This window comes from Gavia stellata, chromosome 8 (genome assembly GCF_030936135.1).
Source record: "Gavia stellata isolate bGavSte3 chromosome 8, bGavSte3.hap2, whole genome shotgun sequence".
Lineage (NCBI taxonomy): Eukaryota > Metazoa > Chordata > Aves > Gaviiformes > Gaviidae > Gavia > Gavia stellata.
The window spans coordinates 39,868,035-39,886,732 of NC_082601.1; the positions used below are offsets into that span (position 1 = coordinate 39,868,035).

At 44.0% G+C, this 18,698-nt stretch overlaps 1 protein-coding gene across 5 annotated transcripts in view; it reads right to left on the reverse strand.

Moving 5' to 3' along the window:
• Positions 1–18,698, reverse strand: part of IKZF2 (IKAROS family zinc finger 2) — a 107,878-nt gene that overhangs the window by 41,435 nt on the left and 47,745 nt on the right. For 3 of the 5 annotated variants that reach the window (XM_059820194.1, XM_059820191.1, XM_059820190.1), the window contains exon 3: positions 6,370–6,636. In XM_059820194.1, coding sequence (XP_059676177.1) covers positions 6,370–6,636 — 267 coding nt within the window. The remainder of the gene's footprint in view (positions 1–6,369; positions 6,637–18,698) is intronic. The other 2 variants (XM_059820193.1, XM_059820192.1) reach the window with 1 other exon arrangement.

Sequence of the window (18,698 nt, forward strand, 5' to 3'; positions counted from 1 at the left end):
TAAAAAGCCTTGTTCTCCAGCGCAGGGAATTTAATTATCTAAAGTTACTTCAGGAATGGACAAGGCGAGGTAAGCCGGAGCTGCAAAGTATTAACTTTCCTAAAGGCTTAGTAAGAGGGGCTTGTGCCAGGGAACAGCCCTGAGAACTAAATTAAATCAATAAATAAATAAATCCATGGGGTTTTATCATTTTACAGTTAAATAAAGTATTAATTAAAAGGTATGATTTCAAAGATTTACCTCTAAATTACAGTAAAATACTGCTGAAACTTCCCAGTTCATTGTTTAACATGCACCCATTACAGCTATGTCTCCTCCAGGAAAAATAATAATGAAATATTACTGCTCTTTAGCTACACCAGTATCTAACGTACACAAGTTTACTTGCTTTTTCTGTAAAGAAATACTGAGATGAAAGGTGAAGCAGACCAACGGAGTCAGGGTTTTTAGCAAGGCACAGTCCTTTCGTAAGCATCTTTAATATAAGGCAGCTGGCCGGAGACTTCCTAGCACAAGCTACGAACGCTGTCCAGCTGATACAACCTGAAACCAGGCGAATGAACTGATTAACTTCCTACTAATAGCTGTCATATTTTACCGTGTATATGTCAAATGTTATTTCAGAAAGAAAACCAACTCCTTTTTCTGCTTAATTGGAAGCTTCCCTGCACAATAACTCTCCTTTACCGCCTCAGCACGGAAGTGCTGCGCAGAAGTTTCGGTATGAGTTATCCTTCTTTGAATCTCATACCGGTGCAAAATACATCAGTGATATTTTCTGTATCAAAACAGAAATTTAACTGAGGACAAAGAGCCCACAGACCTCGCAACCAAGGAGACTTAGATTTTCATAACCCTTGGCTGGTAACTTTTGTCCCTTTGAAATCAAACGGAGCAACTCACAAAATAATACATAATATTGTTCTTGTTAACAGCAAGGCCTGGTTATTTCTACAGCAGTGCTCAGGGCCCTTCCTGGGAATGGTTTAATTACTTTTTTTTCAAAAACGGCTGGTTTCAAAGTCTCTTCACAATAACAAGAAAAGCCAGGATAGATAAACATAAGAACCAGGTCCAGTGGGACTACATTTAACATCTGTCCTGGTTCAATGCATAGCTAAGATCTCAGCCTTTTTTGCTTGGCTCGATATGCAAAGGATAGTTTAGATACTTCTCAAACAGAATTTTCTTTTTAACCTCTTAATGCAAAATTACTGTGCCCATGCTGCCATCAGAAAGTATTTGCTCATATTAATAATACTGACTTTCACCCTTCTGTAGTAGGCTTTTTGTTAATATTCAGTTAAAATGAAATCAGATGCTGCAACTGCTCTGATTCCGCTCTGTCCTAGGAGCACAAATGACATCTTAGCGGTGCTACCAAGACACTGACAGGCAGTGAGTTGCAACCTGCCTTCACCCAAACGAGATACAGAGCAGCAGACTTCACCCCATGTCTGCATTTGTTATTCTAGGGACTCTCTAGTCTGCATACCTACTTACTGTTCCATCAGATTCACTCGACGGGCTGCACATCACTTGAAATCCGCGATTTTACTAATGTTTTTTTGTTGGGAAAAACCTACTTCCAGATAGGGGATTCTATTATGAAACAGTAGTGACAAATCTCTTATGAAAAATTCCTGGGAAATCCTGGGTGATTTCCAAGTGTCCTCTGTACACAAATTTATGACCATACTCTTAGAGGAGAAAAATCCTTTAAATGAACTGGTAAAAATATCAGAAGAGTTTAGCTACTCAGTACTGCGAGTAAAACACATCCTCATGCAGAGAGCGCTTTTAAAAAGCTCCCCTTCCTTATGCTTAAGTAGAAAATGTGACTTTTGGAAAATCAGAGTTAGGAACCTAAGTAGAAAATATCACTTTTAGAAATTTGGCCCAATAATTTTTGATTCAGTGCCAAATTGATTCCTATTGCAAGAGGCAGGAGCCTGCACTAGGTAACAAATCACAAATTACACCAAATAGCACCTTTCTACTAGAAGAATAAGACAGGCAGTCCAACGGAGTTAATTGTAATGTGTTAATATGACCATTTTTTAAATTTGTTCCTGGTTAGCTGCTTTAGGCATAAAAGTCTTTTATACTCTTCTATACAGCTCGATTAGGTTTTTTTTCTCATTTATTAATTGGGTCCCAAAAACTTTAACTCTGCATGTAGGAAAAAATTAAATAGTATACAGAGTTCCAGTGTTGCATATGTTCAATTTTAACGCTCTGGATGCTAAAGCAGGACTTGAAGATTTCCCTCATGTTTGACTGAACTACTGTAACGTATGTCATTTCACTGACTTTATGGTACTAAAATGCACGTGGAGTGCAAGCAGAGATCGGAGACCCTCCTGTGGTTAGCACCCCAAAAAAGCCTAAGGATAACCTATCAGCAGCCCAAAGTGAGAATGGGGCAAGACTGCTATCCCTGCTGCCTCCTGCATCGTGCCCCACACCCAGGGACCCGCCTTTGCTCTGCCAATGTCCCGCTGCATCCACACAGAGAAAGCTTTTAAGCTCCGGGTGTTCTTAAAACAATGAGGATGATCCCTATCCTCCCTTAGAAATAAAAAGCATTTCAAAATCCAGCAGTGGACTAGATAAAGGCCTGGACATTACGGTGGAGAAAAATCACAATTCACAGCGCAAGGGGGAACAACACGTGGACCTCGCGGATCACAGAGGCAGCAGCACAGCCGTATCAGCAAATGGCTTCTGCTTTGCCAAAAACGAGGAGCGTGGAAATTTTAATTCAGGCCCACTAGCAGAAAGCCTTAAGAGGTGAGAAATCACTGGAGTTCCTTTTCATTACCTCCGACAAATAGGATTATTGACCTTATCTTCTTCCTCTTCCCTTCCCTTAACATCACCAAGCACAAGCCCCTGGAGTATCCAGTGGCAATATTATGTGACCAGTCATCTCCTGCAGTAACAAAAAACTGATAAAGATGCTGCAACTCAGGGCATGCGCTGTGGAATATAAAATTTGGACCAAAAGAAGATAGTATGGGAAAGGAGGAAAATAAATCAAACCTGACACATGCTATTTTTCTTACGCAAGGACATGGCATGTGAGGGAAGGGGTGGGGGGTTACCCCGCTCACTAAAGCGGGGAGTGCATCACGCTTAATTCCCACATTGAGTGTTTTATTTATTTTCTGTCAGCGATGACAAATAAATAGAAAGGCCTTCTCCTGATGCCCATGCAGATTACAAAAACGCTTCACCTGAATTATCAGCGTTTCAGAGAAATGTTGTGTTCAGCAGTATCAGATGAGCAGCGCCATGGTCTCTGTGACGGATGCACCGTGGACCAAAGCATCACTTGCACCATGTGCATGAGGCAGCGCTTTTGTGGATCCAAAAGATGAATGGGAAATCCCTGGTTCGGTCTATCACGGTAAGGGGTGACTGCAGGCATCAGAGGAAATGGATGCTCCAGCACACGAGGATGAGAGATGGGACACTGAGCTTATCTCCTCTGGCCTCATCCATGGCACAGATTATCTTCTCCATCCCTGTACCTGTTTCACTGAACTACCATAACATGGCAGGGGAAGACAACTGCACCTCAGGAACAGATGAATAATGGCTGGAGAAAACTGTGCCCCTTTACATGCTAATGCTGCCAAAACCATGTGGCACAGTTTCTCGCAAAGCCTGGGTCCCCAGTGTAAGGAAAGCCACACTCTCGTCCCAGCATACATGCAAATTACAGCCTCTACTATGGACCGCAGCATTTTGTGTGATTTACATAGAATGCTGACAGGTTTTTTGGGAAGCGAAAAGGACTTTAGTTTTTGCCAATGCAAACAACTGGCCAGACCACACTTCGGCTGCGTACAGATAAAGAGGAGAGTAAGGCGGGATTCAGCTCCCAAACCATACTTAAATTGGCTTTGAGAGGTAAGGATTTACATGCCAGTTGCATTAGCTGATAAAGAATATCATCCGTTTCCACTCATGAGGGACAACCTCCCTTCCCTCCACCATTCCCCCTTGGGCTGCAAAACCAGACTACCCACAGGTCAGGGCTCATTCCAGAGCCAGGGCCAGCCCATCGCACCCAGCTGCCGAGGAAGTGGCGATATATTTTAAAATGCTGCACTTTAAAAGATAGATACCAGCATGTTAAAAATACTCCTTAAAATCAAGGATGTGGAAATCCAAGCAAACTTCTCCTTCTGTTGTGGACAGTGAAGTAGCAGCATGTATTAAAAAACAAACAAACAAAGGGGGGGGAATCCCCCGCAAAATTTGCCAGCTGGTTTCCTGAGAGTAGAGCACTGAGCTGCACATTAAAAGGAATGCCATTTCTATATGCTTGAAATCATCTGTATAGAGCAACACATCACAGGTCCTCAGCTCAGACGGGAGAAGAGTCAGAGCTCTACGAGGAACCAGCAGTAGCCCTAAGGAAAAAGCTACCAGTTATGCAATTCCTACCCATGCACCCGCATATGGCCGTCTTGCCTGCACGCAGATGAGATTTTGTTCTGTTTGCTTTGAATTTGCGTGTCGTCTTTAACATTAAAAAGGCAGCTTGCCTGTATTTAAAAGATGTGCTAGCTATTCAGTTTCTCAAAAAATGCAGACCATTTAATTAAGTACCTAAATCTAAATTTAGCAGGTCTAATTTAGCTGCTCAAGTTCAAATACGCGGACTCCGATGCATCTACAGTACATATGCTCAGATATGCACAAGTACCCATGAAAACTTTTAGGGGGGTTGAAAGCTGGAGATACATTCTCTTCCTTTCCTAGCACTAGCATGTCAAATTGTTAATCAAGAGTTTGGTTGAAAGCTAATGCTTTTCGCCTCTCGTAACTGCTGTCTAAAATCATGACTGCATCATAAATGATACTGCAATGCTTTGCATTATACATTTATGTTAAGTTATTATCAATACAACTTATATACAGGGCATTAACTATGTAATATATATTTATTATTCTTCTCTACAGAAATTCTATTGATTTCTTTCCCATCAAGAGCACACTACTTGACTGCAAACTACCAGGTTTACAAAGGGATTACACAAAGTCTTTCTTACTCTATCTTAAACCCCCACTTTTCTTTTTATATCCTAGCAGTTATCTCACAGTCAGTGTGAGTCTCTCACCCCATTAAATAATAGCAGATAAAAAACAAAATACCATTCATTTTGTCAAAAAAATAGGAAGAACAAACACCCACTGAGGCTCCAACACAGAAACCTGTGCTTAATCTTAATAAGATTTAAGTGTGTATCTTAAGTTAAGCATATGTTGTAGCACTTCAGGTGACTTACATGTGCTTAAATCGCATAAAAGTTAAGCACAAGCTTAAGTGCTTTTTTGAATCAAAGGCTCTGCCAGGTAGACCTCTGCGAGACCAGAGAGCATTGTCTTCTGGCACCATCTGTATTTTTATCCTGTTGGAGCTAACTGTCACTCCCACCTGAGGAACAGCAGAGGCGAGCGAGTACCAGCCTCTTGGGCACCCCAGTTTGTCATATTAGCCAAAACTCCCCTGAAATCCCCTGTTTTGAACTCGAGGCCTCATCCTTCCGGCCCCAAAGACCCGCTCAATCAGCATATCGCAAAGGTTTTGTCTGCCTCTTGAATTCTCAAACCCATAAGCCTAGTAAGCTGTTTTGGTCTCCAAACAGTAGTAGTACTAATAGTAATAAAAACAAATGATAGGAGAGCGCAAGCATTGAAAGGTGCCACAAAAATGGCATCAGGATGGTGAGGGGGAGCCAAGCGCTAGCCCACAAGAGTGGTTCAGGTGAGGTTTCCCTGATGGAGCTGTCACGCGATGAGCAGCAAGCCCACCCTGGGATCAGGATCGCGAGGTAACATGTGTCCCCTGTGGGGTTTGCTAATCCCAGGTTTGCTGGGACACCGGCATCACGCCCAGCCACTTGCAAAGGAGGTGTGAGATCCCCAGGAATCTGCTGGCGTTGTCCACCTGTGAGCACCTCCAAGGGAAGACCATCTAAGACCCACCTTAAAGGCTTAAAATCCTTGCACACGCGCGCACACATGAACACATGCACACACACCCCATGCCAAAGAATGACTCTCACCATCTTGTCCCTGGTCAAGAACAGTAAAAAAGGTGATTTCCAGACTTCTGTGCTGTTTTTAAAGAACCAAAGGCTGGAAATCAATGTCAAGGAAGCACCATGCTTGCCAGAAACACAGCAACACCAGAATTTGGGGTGCAGGAGGAGAACCAAACCAACAAAGCCCGTCTTTCCCCTCCCCAGCCTCCTGCTACCCCATGAATGAAAAGGGAAGAGAGAAGAGTTGTCAGGTAATATCAACATCAGATGCCACAGGCAGTCATCAGATTTTCTTTCAGCTGCTTACCAGTGTGGCTCCTTTTATGTACCATTAGCACATTGGGCCCAATGCAAACCATGCCACAGACGTCACATTTCAGTTTACCATTCGGAAGCCGGATTCCTCCCTCGCTTGAGAGCTCCTGGATCTTTCTGTTATCCGCCATCTCGTTACTCTCAGTGAGGGGCTCTTCCAGGCTGCTTCCTTCATCATGAGCCCTGATCTCATCTTCCTGACTCAGGGGCTTCCTGTCACATTCCTCATCACTTTGCATTTCTAGCTTTACTGAATTTGCTGAAATAAGAAAAAAATTAAAAAAAAAATAATTAAAACCATGTATTTTCTAAGTTCCAAATCACTAATATCATGATAAATTTCTACTATTATCAATATTAAAGCACAGCCTTGAAGCTCAAACCAGCATGAAGGCCTCATGGTGGTGATGGCACCACAAGTTACAACTGCATCTTTATTCAAGGCTTTGTGGTGGATTGGGTTTTTTTCCCCAATTCCTAATTTCTATCCCTATTTTACAGCTTAGAAACTAAGGCGCAGCATGATCCAGAGACCTACCAAAAGCAGCAGAGATGCAGCAGGCTTAAGAACGGTCTCCTGCTTCTCAGCTTGAAACACAGGAGCTCCCTTCCTTTCAAGGAGCGCAAGTCACAAGAGCAAAGAACGTAGCCAGAGCTGCTTCCTCCAGGTCTCCCCTGCCTAGTGCACCAAGACACAGGGTTTCCAAAGACAGGACACTGCGTCACCACAGCTTGTGGAAACAAGCACCCTTTGCAGGCAGGATTGTTCAAAACGCAGGGACCTACTGAAGCTGGCTTGTGAGCTGTGTCGGTAATCTCCAAATCGCCCTGCCTGCACAGGCAGGTTTCCTGACGGAGAGGACACCAATCTCTGGATAAGCCTCCAGTGCTTTTTTGCTACCATCTTCTGATTCATGTAAATGGGACACTGCCAAGGCAAACAGGTCTGAAGCGAGACCTACGCTGCTAGCTTACTTATATTTGCAAGTGAAATAAGCACAGTTGAAGATATTTCGTATCTGCTTGGTTAGACTGACGGGCTCACCACTGATTTCTGTGATCCTCGGGCCACAGGACAAACCTCCTCTAACCAGCAAGAGCTTGTGGGATCAGCAAATCTTTAAAGAAAATGAATGCATCAGGCTTTTTCACGTAGGGGTGTTGGTGCAGGGGTGTTTTAATCACCAGACGCCCCTATTTCAATGCCTCAACGATTGGTTGAAACTGCTGAAAGGCCTGTCCCAGAATCACACTCTCCATCCACACTGTCAGCCAGAAGGCAAGCCCACGTGTCTGCTTCCCTAAGCCTTGATCCTGCTGAGGGGTTTAAAAAGGAGGTGATTCAGCCTTCATACCTAAGCAGTCTTTGACCTCTGTACTAAGGCCATTAGCACAGGTGCCGGTGACAGCAGCGGACCCGGAGTGCAACTGCCTGCCTCGGGCCTGGCCAGTGTCTCCAAATCCCAGCCAGGTGTGCTCCGGAACAGCCGCCCAAGGGGACCCTGTCCGGGAACCCAATGAGAGAGTTAGGAGTAAATGTGTCTGACCGCTGCGAGGCATCACAGTTTCAAATGGTCAGCCTGGAAATGTCAGAAGAACGAACCCTACTGCTTAGACTACCTCCTTCCTCCTCCTTCCCCAGAATTTACGGTTAAAGAAAACACAAGGTTCAGAGACTGATGTTGAATGTTGCAACTTTAAATCATTGCTGTTACTCCTAGGCAAAGCATAATGAACAGGACAAAGGCACCAGAGACCAAACAATGGTAAGACATTGCTTTTTGATCATAAAATTGTTGAAACACATCTTCCACTATTCATCAAGGCGCTAATGGGAGCTAAGGAATGAAAGTACTATTATGGCAAAGTCCATCCAGAGCAAGGACACAGCCAGATCAGATCACAGCAGACTAGTATCAGCACAGGCACTGTCATCAAAATGGTCTGTAACTACGAAATATCTGAGCACTTCATTTATAGAAGGGAATTGGTATTTCTGTTGCTACAGAGGTGCATTTATTGTTGAAAAAAAAGAAACAGCACAGACTGAGAGCTTGCCCATGACCTGGCCCCAGCCAGTTGCCCGGGGGCAGCGTGCGGCTTCGCTGGCCTGGGTGCAGGACGGCCGTCCCCACCTACACCCAGCGTGGTGGAAGAGCACAGTCCCGCGGCGACGGCTCTCTGCTCCACAGTGCCAACCCCAGTACCAACAGCATGCCCAGGGAAATACATGGATGAAAGCAACCTCTTGCTGGCCATGAAAAAGATGTCATAAACTTTATGTAATTGCAAATCATCCCCCAAGGACAAGATACATTTTTCTTAACAGCTTCTTCTGTGAGGCCACCACCACCTCAACAAGGGGAGGAAGAAAGGCAGAAACATGTCAACAGGAGGCTGTTTGCATGGCAAGCGCGAGGGGGCCTGCCCCACCATGGCAGCAAGAGAAGCAATGGGAAGCCATCCAATGCTTGTGCGGAGCCCAAGGTACGGTGGGTGGCACAACCATCACCAGCCTCGTGATCAGGAGGATGCACCCTCGGTGCAGGGGCTGAGCAGAAGGGAGGAAGAGTAGGAGCTCTGCCAGCTCCATGGGCTAGCAGGGATAAAGCCAAGGTCCTAGTCCCACCTCCCTGTGGAAAGCATGCGTTGTTGATTTATGGACAGCCCGCTTTCAGAGGTAAGGAATGGCAGTTCCCTTTAATAATAGCAGCCTTTTGGGGTATTCAGCAAGTCTGAGAATGAAGCCCGAATAAATGGTTTGCTGTCTTCAGGAGCAGCATTTAATACACTTGGCCACACAAGTAGCTAGGGTAGGGCCAGAAATAGTGTCCTGCGCTCCTCACCTAAATCCCCACATTTCTGCCACAAGCCTGCACACTCTCCACGCACAGTAATGCACAAAATAACCAAAAAACCTCATACCGATTCTGTATATTTATGCATACTCACAAGACAGATAGAAAGCCTTGTATCTTACATGTCTTCTTACGTATATAAATTTTTGTCTCTATTTCTCTGACATGGAATAATAAACACTTGACTCTACTAAGTGCTGAGCACCACGAGTTCCCATTCAAGTCTGTGGACCTCTGCCTGCTCAGCACGTACGAAAGCAAGGCTGCAGGAGCTTACAAACTGGAAGATCACTTACTTTATCTCGCCCTAGCATTTCTTTCTGCTGAATGATGGCTTTCATCCAACAGGATAAACAGCACGACAAAACGGAGCGAGCTGTTTGCTGAAATGCAACCTCCCCAAACACACAGCGCTCCACAACTCCTGCAAACATAGCTCTCACAAAGCCCAAGTAATTCATGTTGCATCTTTCATAATATCCCAGCTATTCTGCAAAGTTGTGCAGGCTGTTTACCCTTCTTACTTCCATCACCTTCACACACAGAGCACTGTTGTTGCCATTTTCAGAAACCCTCCGCTGGCTCTTGTTGCTGTGGGAAGGTTTCCTTCAGCTGGGACTAGTGACAGGTCTCCAAGGAGGGGAGCACTGGTGCAGCAGGGATCTCCTCAGCTCGTTGCGAGGGCTTTGCTAATCCGGTCATCTCCGCTGCCTTACATCATACTGGTGTATATATTAAGCTTGTGTGGTAGCCTGCACACAAACAGGGGCTTAAACTGCATATAGTTTGTTTTCTCTGTTCTCAGACAGCCCTTGAAACTACAATCATCTTGTGGCACTGTCTTTGTTTTCACCTACAGCCACAAACTCAAGAGAGCATAATGAACTCTGCTGCAAAGAAAAAAGAAATATGCAAAGGATGTTTATGGCTATCCTGCATCATACACAAGTCTCCATGTCAAATTTCACCCTGGGTTCCCTTGCCTTTCTTGTTCACACGCTTGCTAGAAGTGGCAGGCTTTCTCATTCCTTGGCAAAGCAAAGCATAAATAAGTAAATGGAAAAGATTTTTAAAGTTTTTGGCACTTTTCCTAAAAATCACAGCAAAAAAGATAGCAGGGATAAACTGTAATCCAGCTCACTGCAAAAGCATGAACTTGAAGTCAAACCATTTCCCTCCAGTTAATACAAGTTCCTTCCACTTTTTCCCAGTCCAGCACAACACCTCGTGGGAAAACGAGACGAGCAGGCACAAAAGCTTCTACCTATGAACACGAAGCTAATGGCACATGTTCACCAGACCACACAGCAACGCTTCCTTCTTTTTCTTTTCCTTTTTTTTTTTTTTTTTTTCAGAGCACCAACCAGCTGATCCTGAATCACACTTTATCCTGAGTGGCCAAATTGAATACAATTATTGTTAATGTCTCGTAAGTGCTAATTAAAGTGTAATTCCCTGTTAAACAACATTTTGGCAAGTTTTCAGTACCAAAATATTTCCTTCACCCACAAATTAGTGTAGCTACAAACCAGAAGTTGGAAGATCCACCTAAGAAAAATATTCCTAGTATTTCATCCTCTGTCATGGAAACTTGTTTCCCTCAAAAGTGAGATCTGGGGAAAAAAAACCCCTCCTGTCTTGCTGAGAGATTGGATCCCCAGGTGGGGTGTAAATTAAAGCAGTGGTCATCTTTTTCTTAAGCAAGCAAGCTAGAGTGCAATTCCCACTACAGAACAAAATTCCTTCTGTCCAACACACCAGGGAGCAAGCAGCAGGACTGTGCCCCTCTGTCTCCTCCACTGTCTGCTGTCCTAGGTCGTCGCTTATTTTATCTGCGGCCTTGGAAAACCAGGCTGGCCACTGTCACCAAGGGTTTGTGGTCTCCAGCTAGAGGTTAGCCTTTCCTGGCAGTGGCCATGCACCACCAGCCTCTTCCTGCTGCCCCCGGCGCAGCAGAAAAAGCAAGCCTGACCCCTCAGCCCTCCCGTGCCTCTTCCCCCATCCCGCTTCTGTCGCCAGCCGGAAACGAAGCTTTGGCCCAGCTTCAGATACTCATCCTTGAAGAGGCAAATTTCAAATCTGCCGCCCCCGAAGAGCCTTGGGCTGGCGCTGTGGGCGAGCACAGCGAAGGACGTTTGCAGCTAATGCAGACATGACGTGTTCTCTAACCAAACTCATCTGATAGAGAGGGCAGGTGGTGCATCATCTCTCCCGGGGTCTGCTGCAGATTCCCTGTCCAGAACACAATATAATGCAATATTCGAAGCCTGGATAACGTGTCTGTCTTTACCCCAGAACGCAAAGAAATTTAAGAAATTGTTACTTCCCTCTGGAAAATGAGACCCAGCTCTAACTGCCGCAGCACAGTGACAGGCAGCTACAGCACAACCTTCTGCCTATCGTCTTGTCAATGGTCAGTGACACCGCCTATTTTAATCATGAACTTCTCCTAGGCAGTGGATTAATGACATTGCTAATTGGCAGCTAAAGACAAATAGAAAATGACCCAGCTTCTCACATGTTTTGAACCTGGGTACCTAGTTCTTACACATCGCAAGACTCAGATGTGGAGTGTTTCTATACTATTAAATGCCCTGTTTCTATACTATAAAAAGCACTCAGTAATGGCGAGTGGAATATATTTAATTTTAAGAGCTGGGGTAGCAAACTGACAAGTGTTTTGTAAAATGAAAATTAAGGGGGGGGGAGAGGCAGGAGGGAGAACTCTTCCATCTTGTCAGATTCTGAAAATTCAAGGTAAGGAATGCCAAAAGCCAGAAACAATGAGCCCTGACTCTTGTTCAGTCTAAGAGCACTCTGGTAGCAAAAAGGGTCCTTAAAGAGGGTGTTTACACCACTCCAGAAGCGTAGTGAGACTTTAATGCATGTATAAACATACTTTCCTCCTGGAATTGTATAAAGGGGTCTTAGTGAAAAGAAAACTTCATCTTTGAATTTCTTGTTGCTGGTAGAATTTGGCTCTTGATTAATGAGGCTTTTCAAGTCCATTTTGGCTTAACTGTGAGCTATTAAATGTGTAAACAAGGGAGCACCGACAAATCTTCCCTTTTTAAAAAGCCATGCATACAAAGGGTGTGAATGCCAGCAGAGCAGCAGCAGAACCAAGGGAGGAATCTGGTCTGTTGTCACCTGGTAGCCCCAAAGCTCTTGGCAAACAGGTTGACGTTAAAAAGCAAATCAACTGGAAATTATATTTAGTTCCTGAGAAAGGAACAGGCCTCCCCTTCCCCTCGCGCTGCGCTGGTGCAAAGCGGGCATCGCTGCAAAGCTGCGTAGGTGCGATGCCGAGGAGTAAGGAGTCAGGTCTGCCCAAGGCACTGGCAGCACATCTGCTGCTTCGAGGTACATAACCGTGATCTCCAGGAGAAAGGAAGGTGTCTCTTAAATGACACGTGTGGGCAACGCTGCCCTAACAACACTGTAATGGAAAATGTTTCAGTTTGGTGTTAGAAAGGTGTGTTTCAAGGGAGCCAGTTCTGCTTTCACAGTAGATTGAGGCTTTCTGGAGGCTTAGAGAGAAATGAAGCTGTATCTGGATGGAACAAATGAGGGTGAATGTCACCTGCAAAGAACGGGGAATTACCCAACTCCTCTCTCGAGTCAAGCGACAAAAGCCCAATCAGCGTCTCTTACATTACACATGGACATCCCCGATGCTGGGTGTCAGATTTGTTTATCGCAAGCTGCCAAAGATTTAGCTTTTGGCCACTGAGCCAGCATGAATCTTAGATGGTGACACCATGTTGTCACAGTGACCTCAGCAGGGTTATGTCCATTCATAACAGTTAAATCAAACCAAATATTTGATAACCAATATAAAGAAGAAGGAGGGGAAGGAAAGATTTAGAAGGTTTGTGCTGAGTCCTCTTCTGCATGCTACAAACGGGATTCTTCAAGCCCACATGGAGGTGGTTAATACGCCAGAAATTCAGTGAGAAACGATCAGCTTATTTAGGCATTCTTAGAAATTTTTAGTTTTCACATTGAAGAATCTCAGTTTAAGCCTGCTACCTCTGAAGTCAATTTAAATTCTCACTAAATGCAACAGAATACTTATTTCATATCTTCTGGAGGTGGTGTGTGCAGTAAGTGTAGACTAACAGGTCTGTTACACCCAAGTTTAGTTTAAATTAGGATGTGGTTGCATAGCTAAGCCAAACTTCAGTCAGGTTTTAGCTGACACAAACCATGGTTGCCATCCTCTCGTCCCCCACCTCTTCCATCCTTTACACTGGCACCAGTTCTGATGGAACTAGGTGGTAAACCCATCTGGTTGAAAACTAACCTTCCTGAGAAAAATCAATCATTTTCAGCTGGATCAGGCCCCTGACCAGGCATACTGTACCATCACAGGAACCAGCTTTGGCTGATGTGGAGCAGCATCTTGGATGTCACTGCATGCTTTCAGTAGCAATTGTTTTAAAATATCCGGTGGCTTCTCCCAGCCCGGCTGTCCACCGCCAGACACATGGAATGAGGACTGCAGCAGTGAAACCCATGGAACAACTTTTATGCTCAAATGGCTATACAAGCTTATACAAATATTAAACTGAAAAGACCACAGTTACAGTTGGAAGGGCTCCGATTTAAGCACACGGCACCCCAGCAAGTGCAGCATTAAGACCTGAAATTTCTTTTCTATCACAGGACCAAATTCTGATAGTTTCAATGATTTTTGAGTCGCATTCAGTGAGAAACCTGCTGAGGTCCAAAGGCTGAGATGCTGAGTAAGGAGTACCTTGGTATAAGTAAGGACGGCGGTATCTAGACCAGAATTTGCCCCAGATGCCCAGCCTTTAGGCATGACTGTTTGCTCACCACAAGTCACCCATGCTGCATACTGCCATCTGGCAAGAGTGAGAACTCCTAATTGAATATATATGATTGCTCAGTGTTGCAAGATTCCTCTCCAGAAGAACCTCAGGCCAAATTTCACCCACAAATTGTACTTACACAGAGTCATGTATTCATATCCCAGGGAAAGAAAAGCACTCCTGATGGTTCTTTCTCCCGCTCCATTTTTGCCTACGCTTACAAAGTAATGATGGTGCAACAGTATTGTGCTTAACATAATAAAAAGTTTCTGCCAATTCCCTATAGGTGCAAGAAGAGCTTCCTTACCTCCCCCATCCCTATCCATTTGCAATGTCAGAACTTGGCCCGCATGAAAGATTAACAGAATGCAGTGGTTCTTGGCTCCTGCCTGCTGTGTCCTCTACTGATGCTCGAGCTAAAATGGTTATTAGCCTTGGACTCATGGATGATTCTTCTCTAGGATCAAATTGTTGGATACCTGTTTATTTGTTCTGCTACTTTTTGGGTTGTTTTTCGTGGGGCAAGAGGGAGTAGGGCTCTTTTTTTTCTTCTTTTTCTGTCACATGAAAAATGCTTTTCTAGGCAAATGTCATCTAGCAAACTTTCTGCCTTTATGCAACACCTGGTCAGCCCCTGTGCTCCCCTGCTCTCTCCTGCCGCATACCATAATCACTAAGGACTTTCTGCCTTTGTCTTAATGAGTTGACGTTTGTTACAGATGGGCAGGTGATGTTGGGGGGGGCTGTGGTGCATAGCAGGTGCTCTCCAGGGCCCCTTTTCATCGTAAACTTTTATTTCACAGTTACCGTGAACTGCGGGAGGCAGGGTTCGGTGATGTGGGTGGTCTTTCACAACCTTTCCCTTGCCGATCTAAAGCAAGTCTCTTACTGTCTGCAACATGCACATTAAATACTGTCAGTCTTCTCTCCTACCACAGCTCTTTTTTACTTTGGTAGAGTTATTTCTGATGCACAGCAGAAAGCAGAGAGAGGAGGAAAAATAAAATCAGGCTCAGTCCTGTAGCGAAACACTCTGTCTCTCAAAATATTAAGACCATGAACACCTTTTTATTTTTAAGACCGGTTCAAATTCTATTAAGAGAGCAGAAGAAACATACACTCATTGAGCAATGACACAACATTCACCTCTAAGTGGATTTTCTAAGAGGCTGCCGAGAGCTCTGTATGGTACCCAAAACTAGAAGTTTGTAATGGAAAATGCTGACAAACTATAGCTATATATGGATCATATCTTATAAACAAAAATAAAGTGATTTATAACATCCACTTAAAGCGACCAAAACCTCATTGCTCACTCATTGTCATCTCTGCTTCTTGAAAAGTGCATGACTTCCTAAAATGCTTTCCAACATACGCAAAGAGTAGTAATTATAACACTAATGATTATTTCATTTATAAAGAACTTTCCATTAGGGATCTGCACTATATTTGAAAATACACCTGACAAAGTTGTTTGAAGCCAATGGAATTACTTCCCTGGGTCTGGACCAGGTACTTTGCTTCATTTTCTGGCACTTTTACCACTAGAGACATTACTTTAAATAAGTGAAAGGCTTTCATTACGAAGTTCCACCTTTGGATCATTCGTAGCTTTCAGGAAAAGATGTATTTATTTTTAATTATATAAACTCTAAATCATCGTAATGCAACCTGACCTAGCCATGTCCTCCTCCTCTAAAGGAGGCACCTCCCCTGACTCATCAACCCATGGAAAATTATAGGATAAGCACCTGTCACAAAAATATTTTCTGTCTTTGTCACTACATTGTAAAAAGGAGATTAACAACAAAACCTGTTTCGTTTATTTGTTTGAGTCAAAGCCTTGTCTGCACCCTTGGAGGCAGGTGGTTGATGCAAAGCAGTGGGCAGATCCCCAAGTACAGGACTGCTTGCAGCCCTGGATCACTGCAAACGTCTCAGCGTAGGGACTTCTCACCATGCACTTCACAACACATTGCTGTGTTGGGCTCCGCCGTGATTAGAAGAAAAAAGGGAAAGCAGTTTTGCCTAACCATAGTATGACTACACAAAGTTGAAGGAAAACTCTGCTTTGAGATATGTATTTTTACTTGAGACAGCTAAAAAAGTGCATTTCCCTTACCTTTTTTTTTTTTTTAAAAAAAATGATTTCAGATGGCCAGTGGGGACCCGGATTTGGGGATCTGGGATCTAGAGAGAACTGCTCACAGTTCAGAGACCCCAGCAGTACTGAATTCAGCACATTAAGGCAGGACTTCGAGCACAAAAATTCACCTACATCTAAAGATGCACATGAAAAGGCTACTCTGAAAACCAGACGCTGACGGTACATTATAAGGATGGCAGAATCTGGTTTAGTCCCTTAATTTTTCCAAATTTAAAGGACAGAACAGTTTATAATAATTTTCCACCTTCAGAAGTCACTTCGAGAATCCAAATCTGCTTAAACCCAAAATTTAATATACTAAAAATGGGGGGAGAGTATCTTGTTGCCTCCTTACCACAACTTAAAACACACCAGCTATTAAAGCAGTAAGATATTTAAATGACTATTCATTCTGATTTTTTTTAAAAGCAATGCTAGGCTTTCACCTGTATCATTATTATGTAGGCAGTGACAGATGGCAATGGAAAAATATAAAATAACTCTTAGAGTATTAACTTTTTTTCAGTACCGTATGTGTCAGATTCTTTAGCATAAATAAATGGCATTACACAGTCTCATTAAATCTATACATCTGTGTAGTAACTTGCAATTTATGGATATTTTCTGACACAATGTTCAAACCAACAGGTTTAGCTCACATGTTTCTTTTCGCACCATGCCATCTCCAAGTCACCAGAAAAGCAAACAAAAGCAAAACCCTACAGTAAATATTCCTGAAGAATTCTATGAGAAGATTTACTATTCATCATCTATACATACTTAAGGAAACGAGAAAGAAAGAGGGTGGTGGGACCATGGAAGAAAGGGGCTGGAGGGAGTTGGCAAGTAAAACAGATAATTAGGCACCTAAAAATTTACATATCTAAAAAGTAAGGAATGTTTCCTCAAGTTAGATTAAAACAATAAGAATGGACACACACACACACACATTTTCTCATATCACCCACTTGAACACCAAAAGCACCCAGCACATTTTCACCACAGTACCCCAGAGCGCTGAGCAGACAGCCCCACGGACTGCTCAAAGGAGGAAGGACTAGGGACTGCAGGGATTCCACCCCAAGCTGAAACATTTCAGGCTGCTGAGGAGGTCATACAATGCACCGTCACCGAACAAGCTGAAAGATGCTGCAAGTGGCTTTGAGCACCACTCAGTTATTATTCCAGAGGAGTCAAGAAGATGGAGACATAACAGATTCACAGGCTGAAGCATCTGATACTTCCTCAGCAGAAACATGCAGCCCTTTCCCAAACACGTCCCATAAACTCAGCTACTCTGTGGAAACTGCACGTTCAACCATCCCGTACAGCCATTCACACCGCCTCTCTGATGGCCAGCAGAACTATTTCATTTGCTTGTCTTTGGCTAGCTGTAAAGCAGTGTGTGGCCTTTGTTTTATCAAGGGGCTGAGGCTGAGCAGCATCAAGGAAGGTCCTTGTTTGTCTTGTTCCAGCTTCTGCAGCCTGGGTTACAGAGGGAGAGCAGGGACACTGCTCCTGCTGGGGTGCAGGGCCCGAGGAAGGTGGGATGGAAGGAGAAGAGGGCTGGTTTCTATTCCTTGTACATACAAACCTACCCCAGGAATACTCCCAGGCCCACCTTCATTCATCCCTGAGCAGGAGCAGGGCAGCTGCGGGGAGCTCATAGCTGCTACAGTCTCTCCCAGTTAAAGAGTCTCTTCTTGGGCAACAAGTTGTCTTTGGGAGCCCTTCCTTTAACACAACAGCCCGCTGGTCCAGGCTGGTGGAACAGGATGCAGCACCACTCACTGACACTAAACATTCATTAAAGATGCCAACAAAAGATAAAAACCCATAAACATAGCTGCAGGCACGGTCAAAGAATAAGCGCCTGCCACAGATGAGTACAGCAGCCCTGCAACTTCATTCCTGACTGCTGTGTTTCAAAAGGTAACTCCTTTTTCAACTCCCATGATAGTACCTTTGGAGATGTTCTCCAAAGATCTCCAATGGATCTGGAGAGCTGTTAATACCTCCAAAATATCAGTGTCACTCCTGCCTGAACATCAAGTCACATCTTACAGATAAACTCAAACCTCACGTACGTGACACATTCCCTTTGGAAAGCTTTAATTTGGCAGCAACTTGCGCACGTCACCCTTTTGCCTCCTTGGGTAAAGGATCTGTTGGGAGCTATTTACGTACTGGCTCTTTTCCTCTAGGAGGAGCTGGTATCTCTGCCTAAAATTAAGATTGCTTGACACTTCCTACGATGAGGCCCTGTTTTCTACTTGCTTATCACTTTGCCAAAAACAATTTAGGCTGAAATTTGTAGGCAATATTTTAATTTTTTTTGTGTGAAACTGCAAATCAAAACAGTTCAACTGGCTCTGACAAAGAGGTCGGAGAAAGCACCATCACTGGTTCTTAGCGTTCAAGTAAGGTGATCCATGACCGGCCAAACTAACGAAGCCTGCTTTTCTATGGATTTGTACCCATG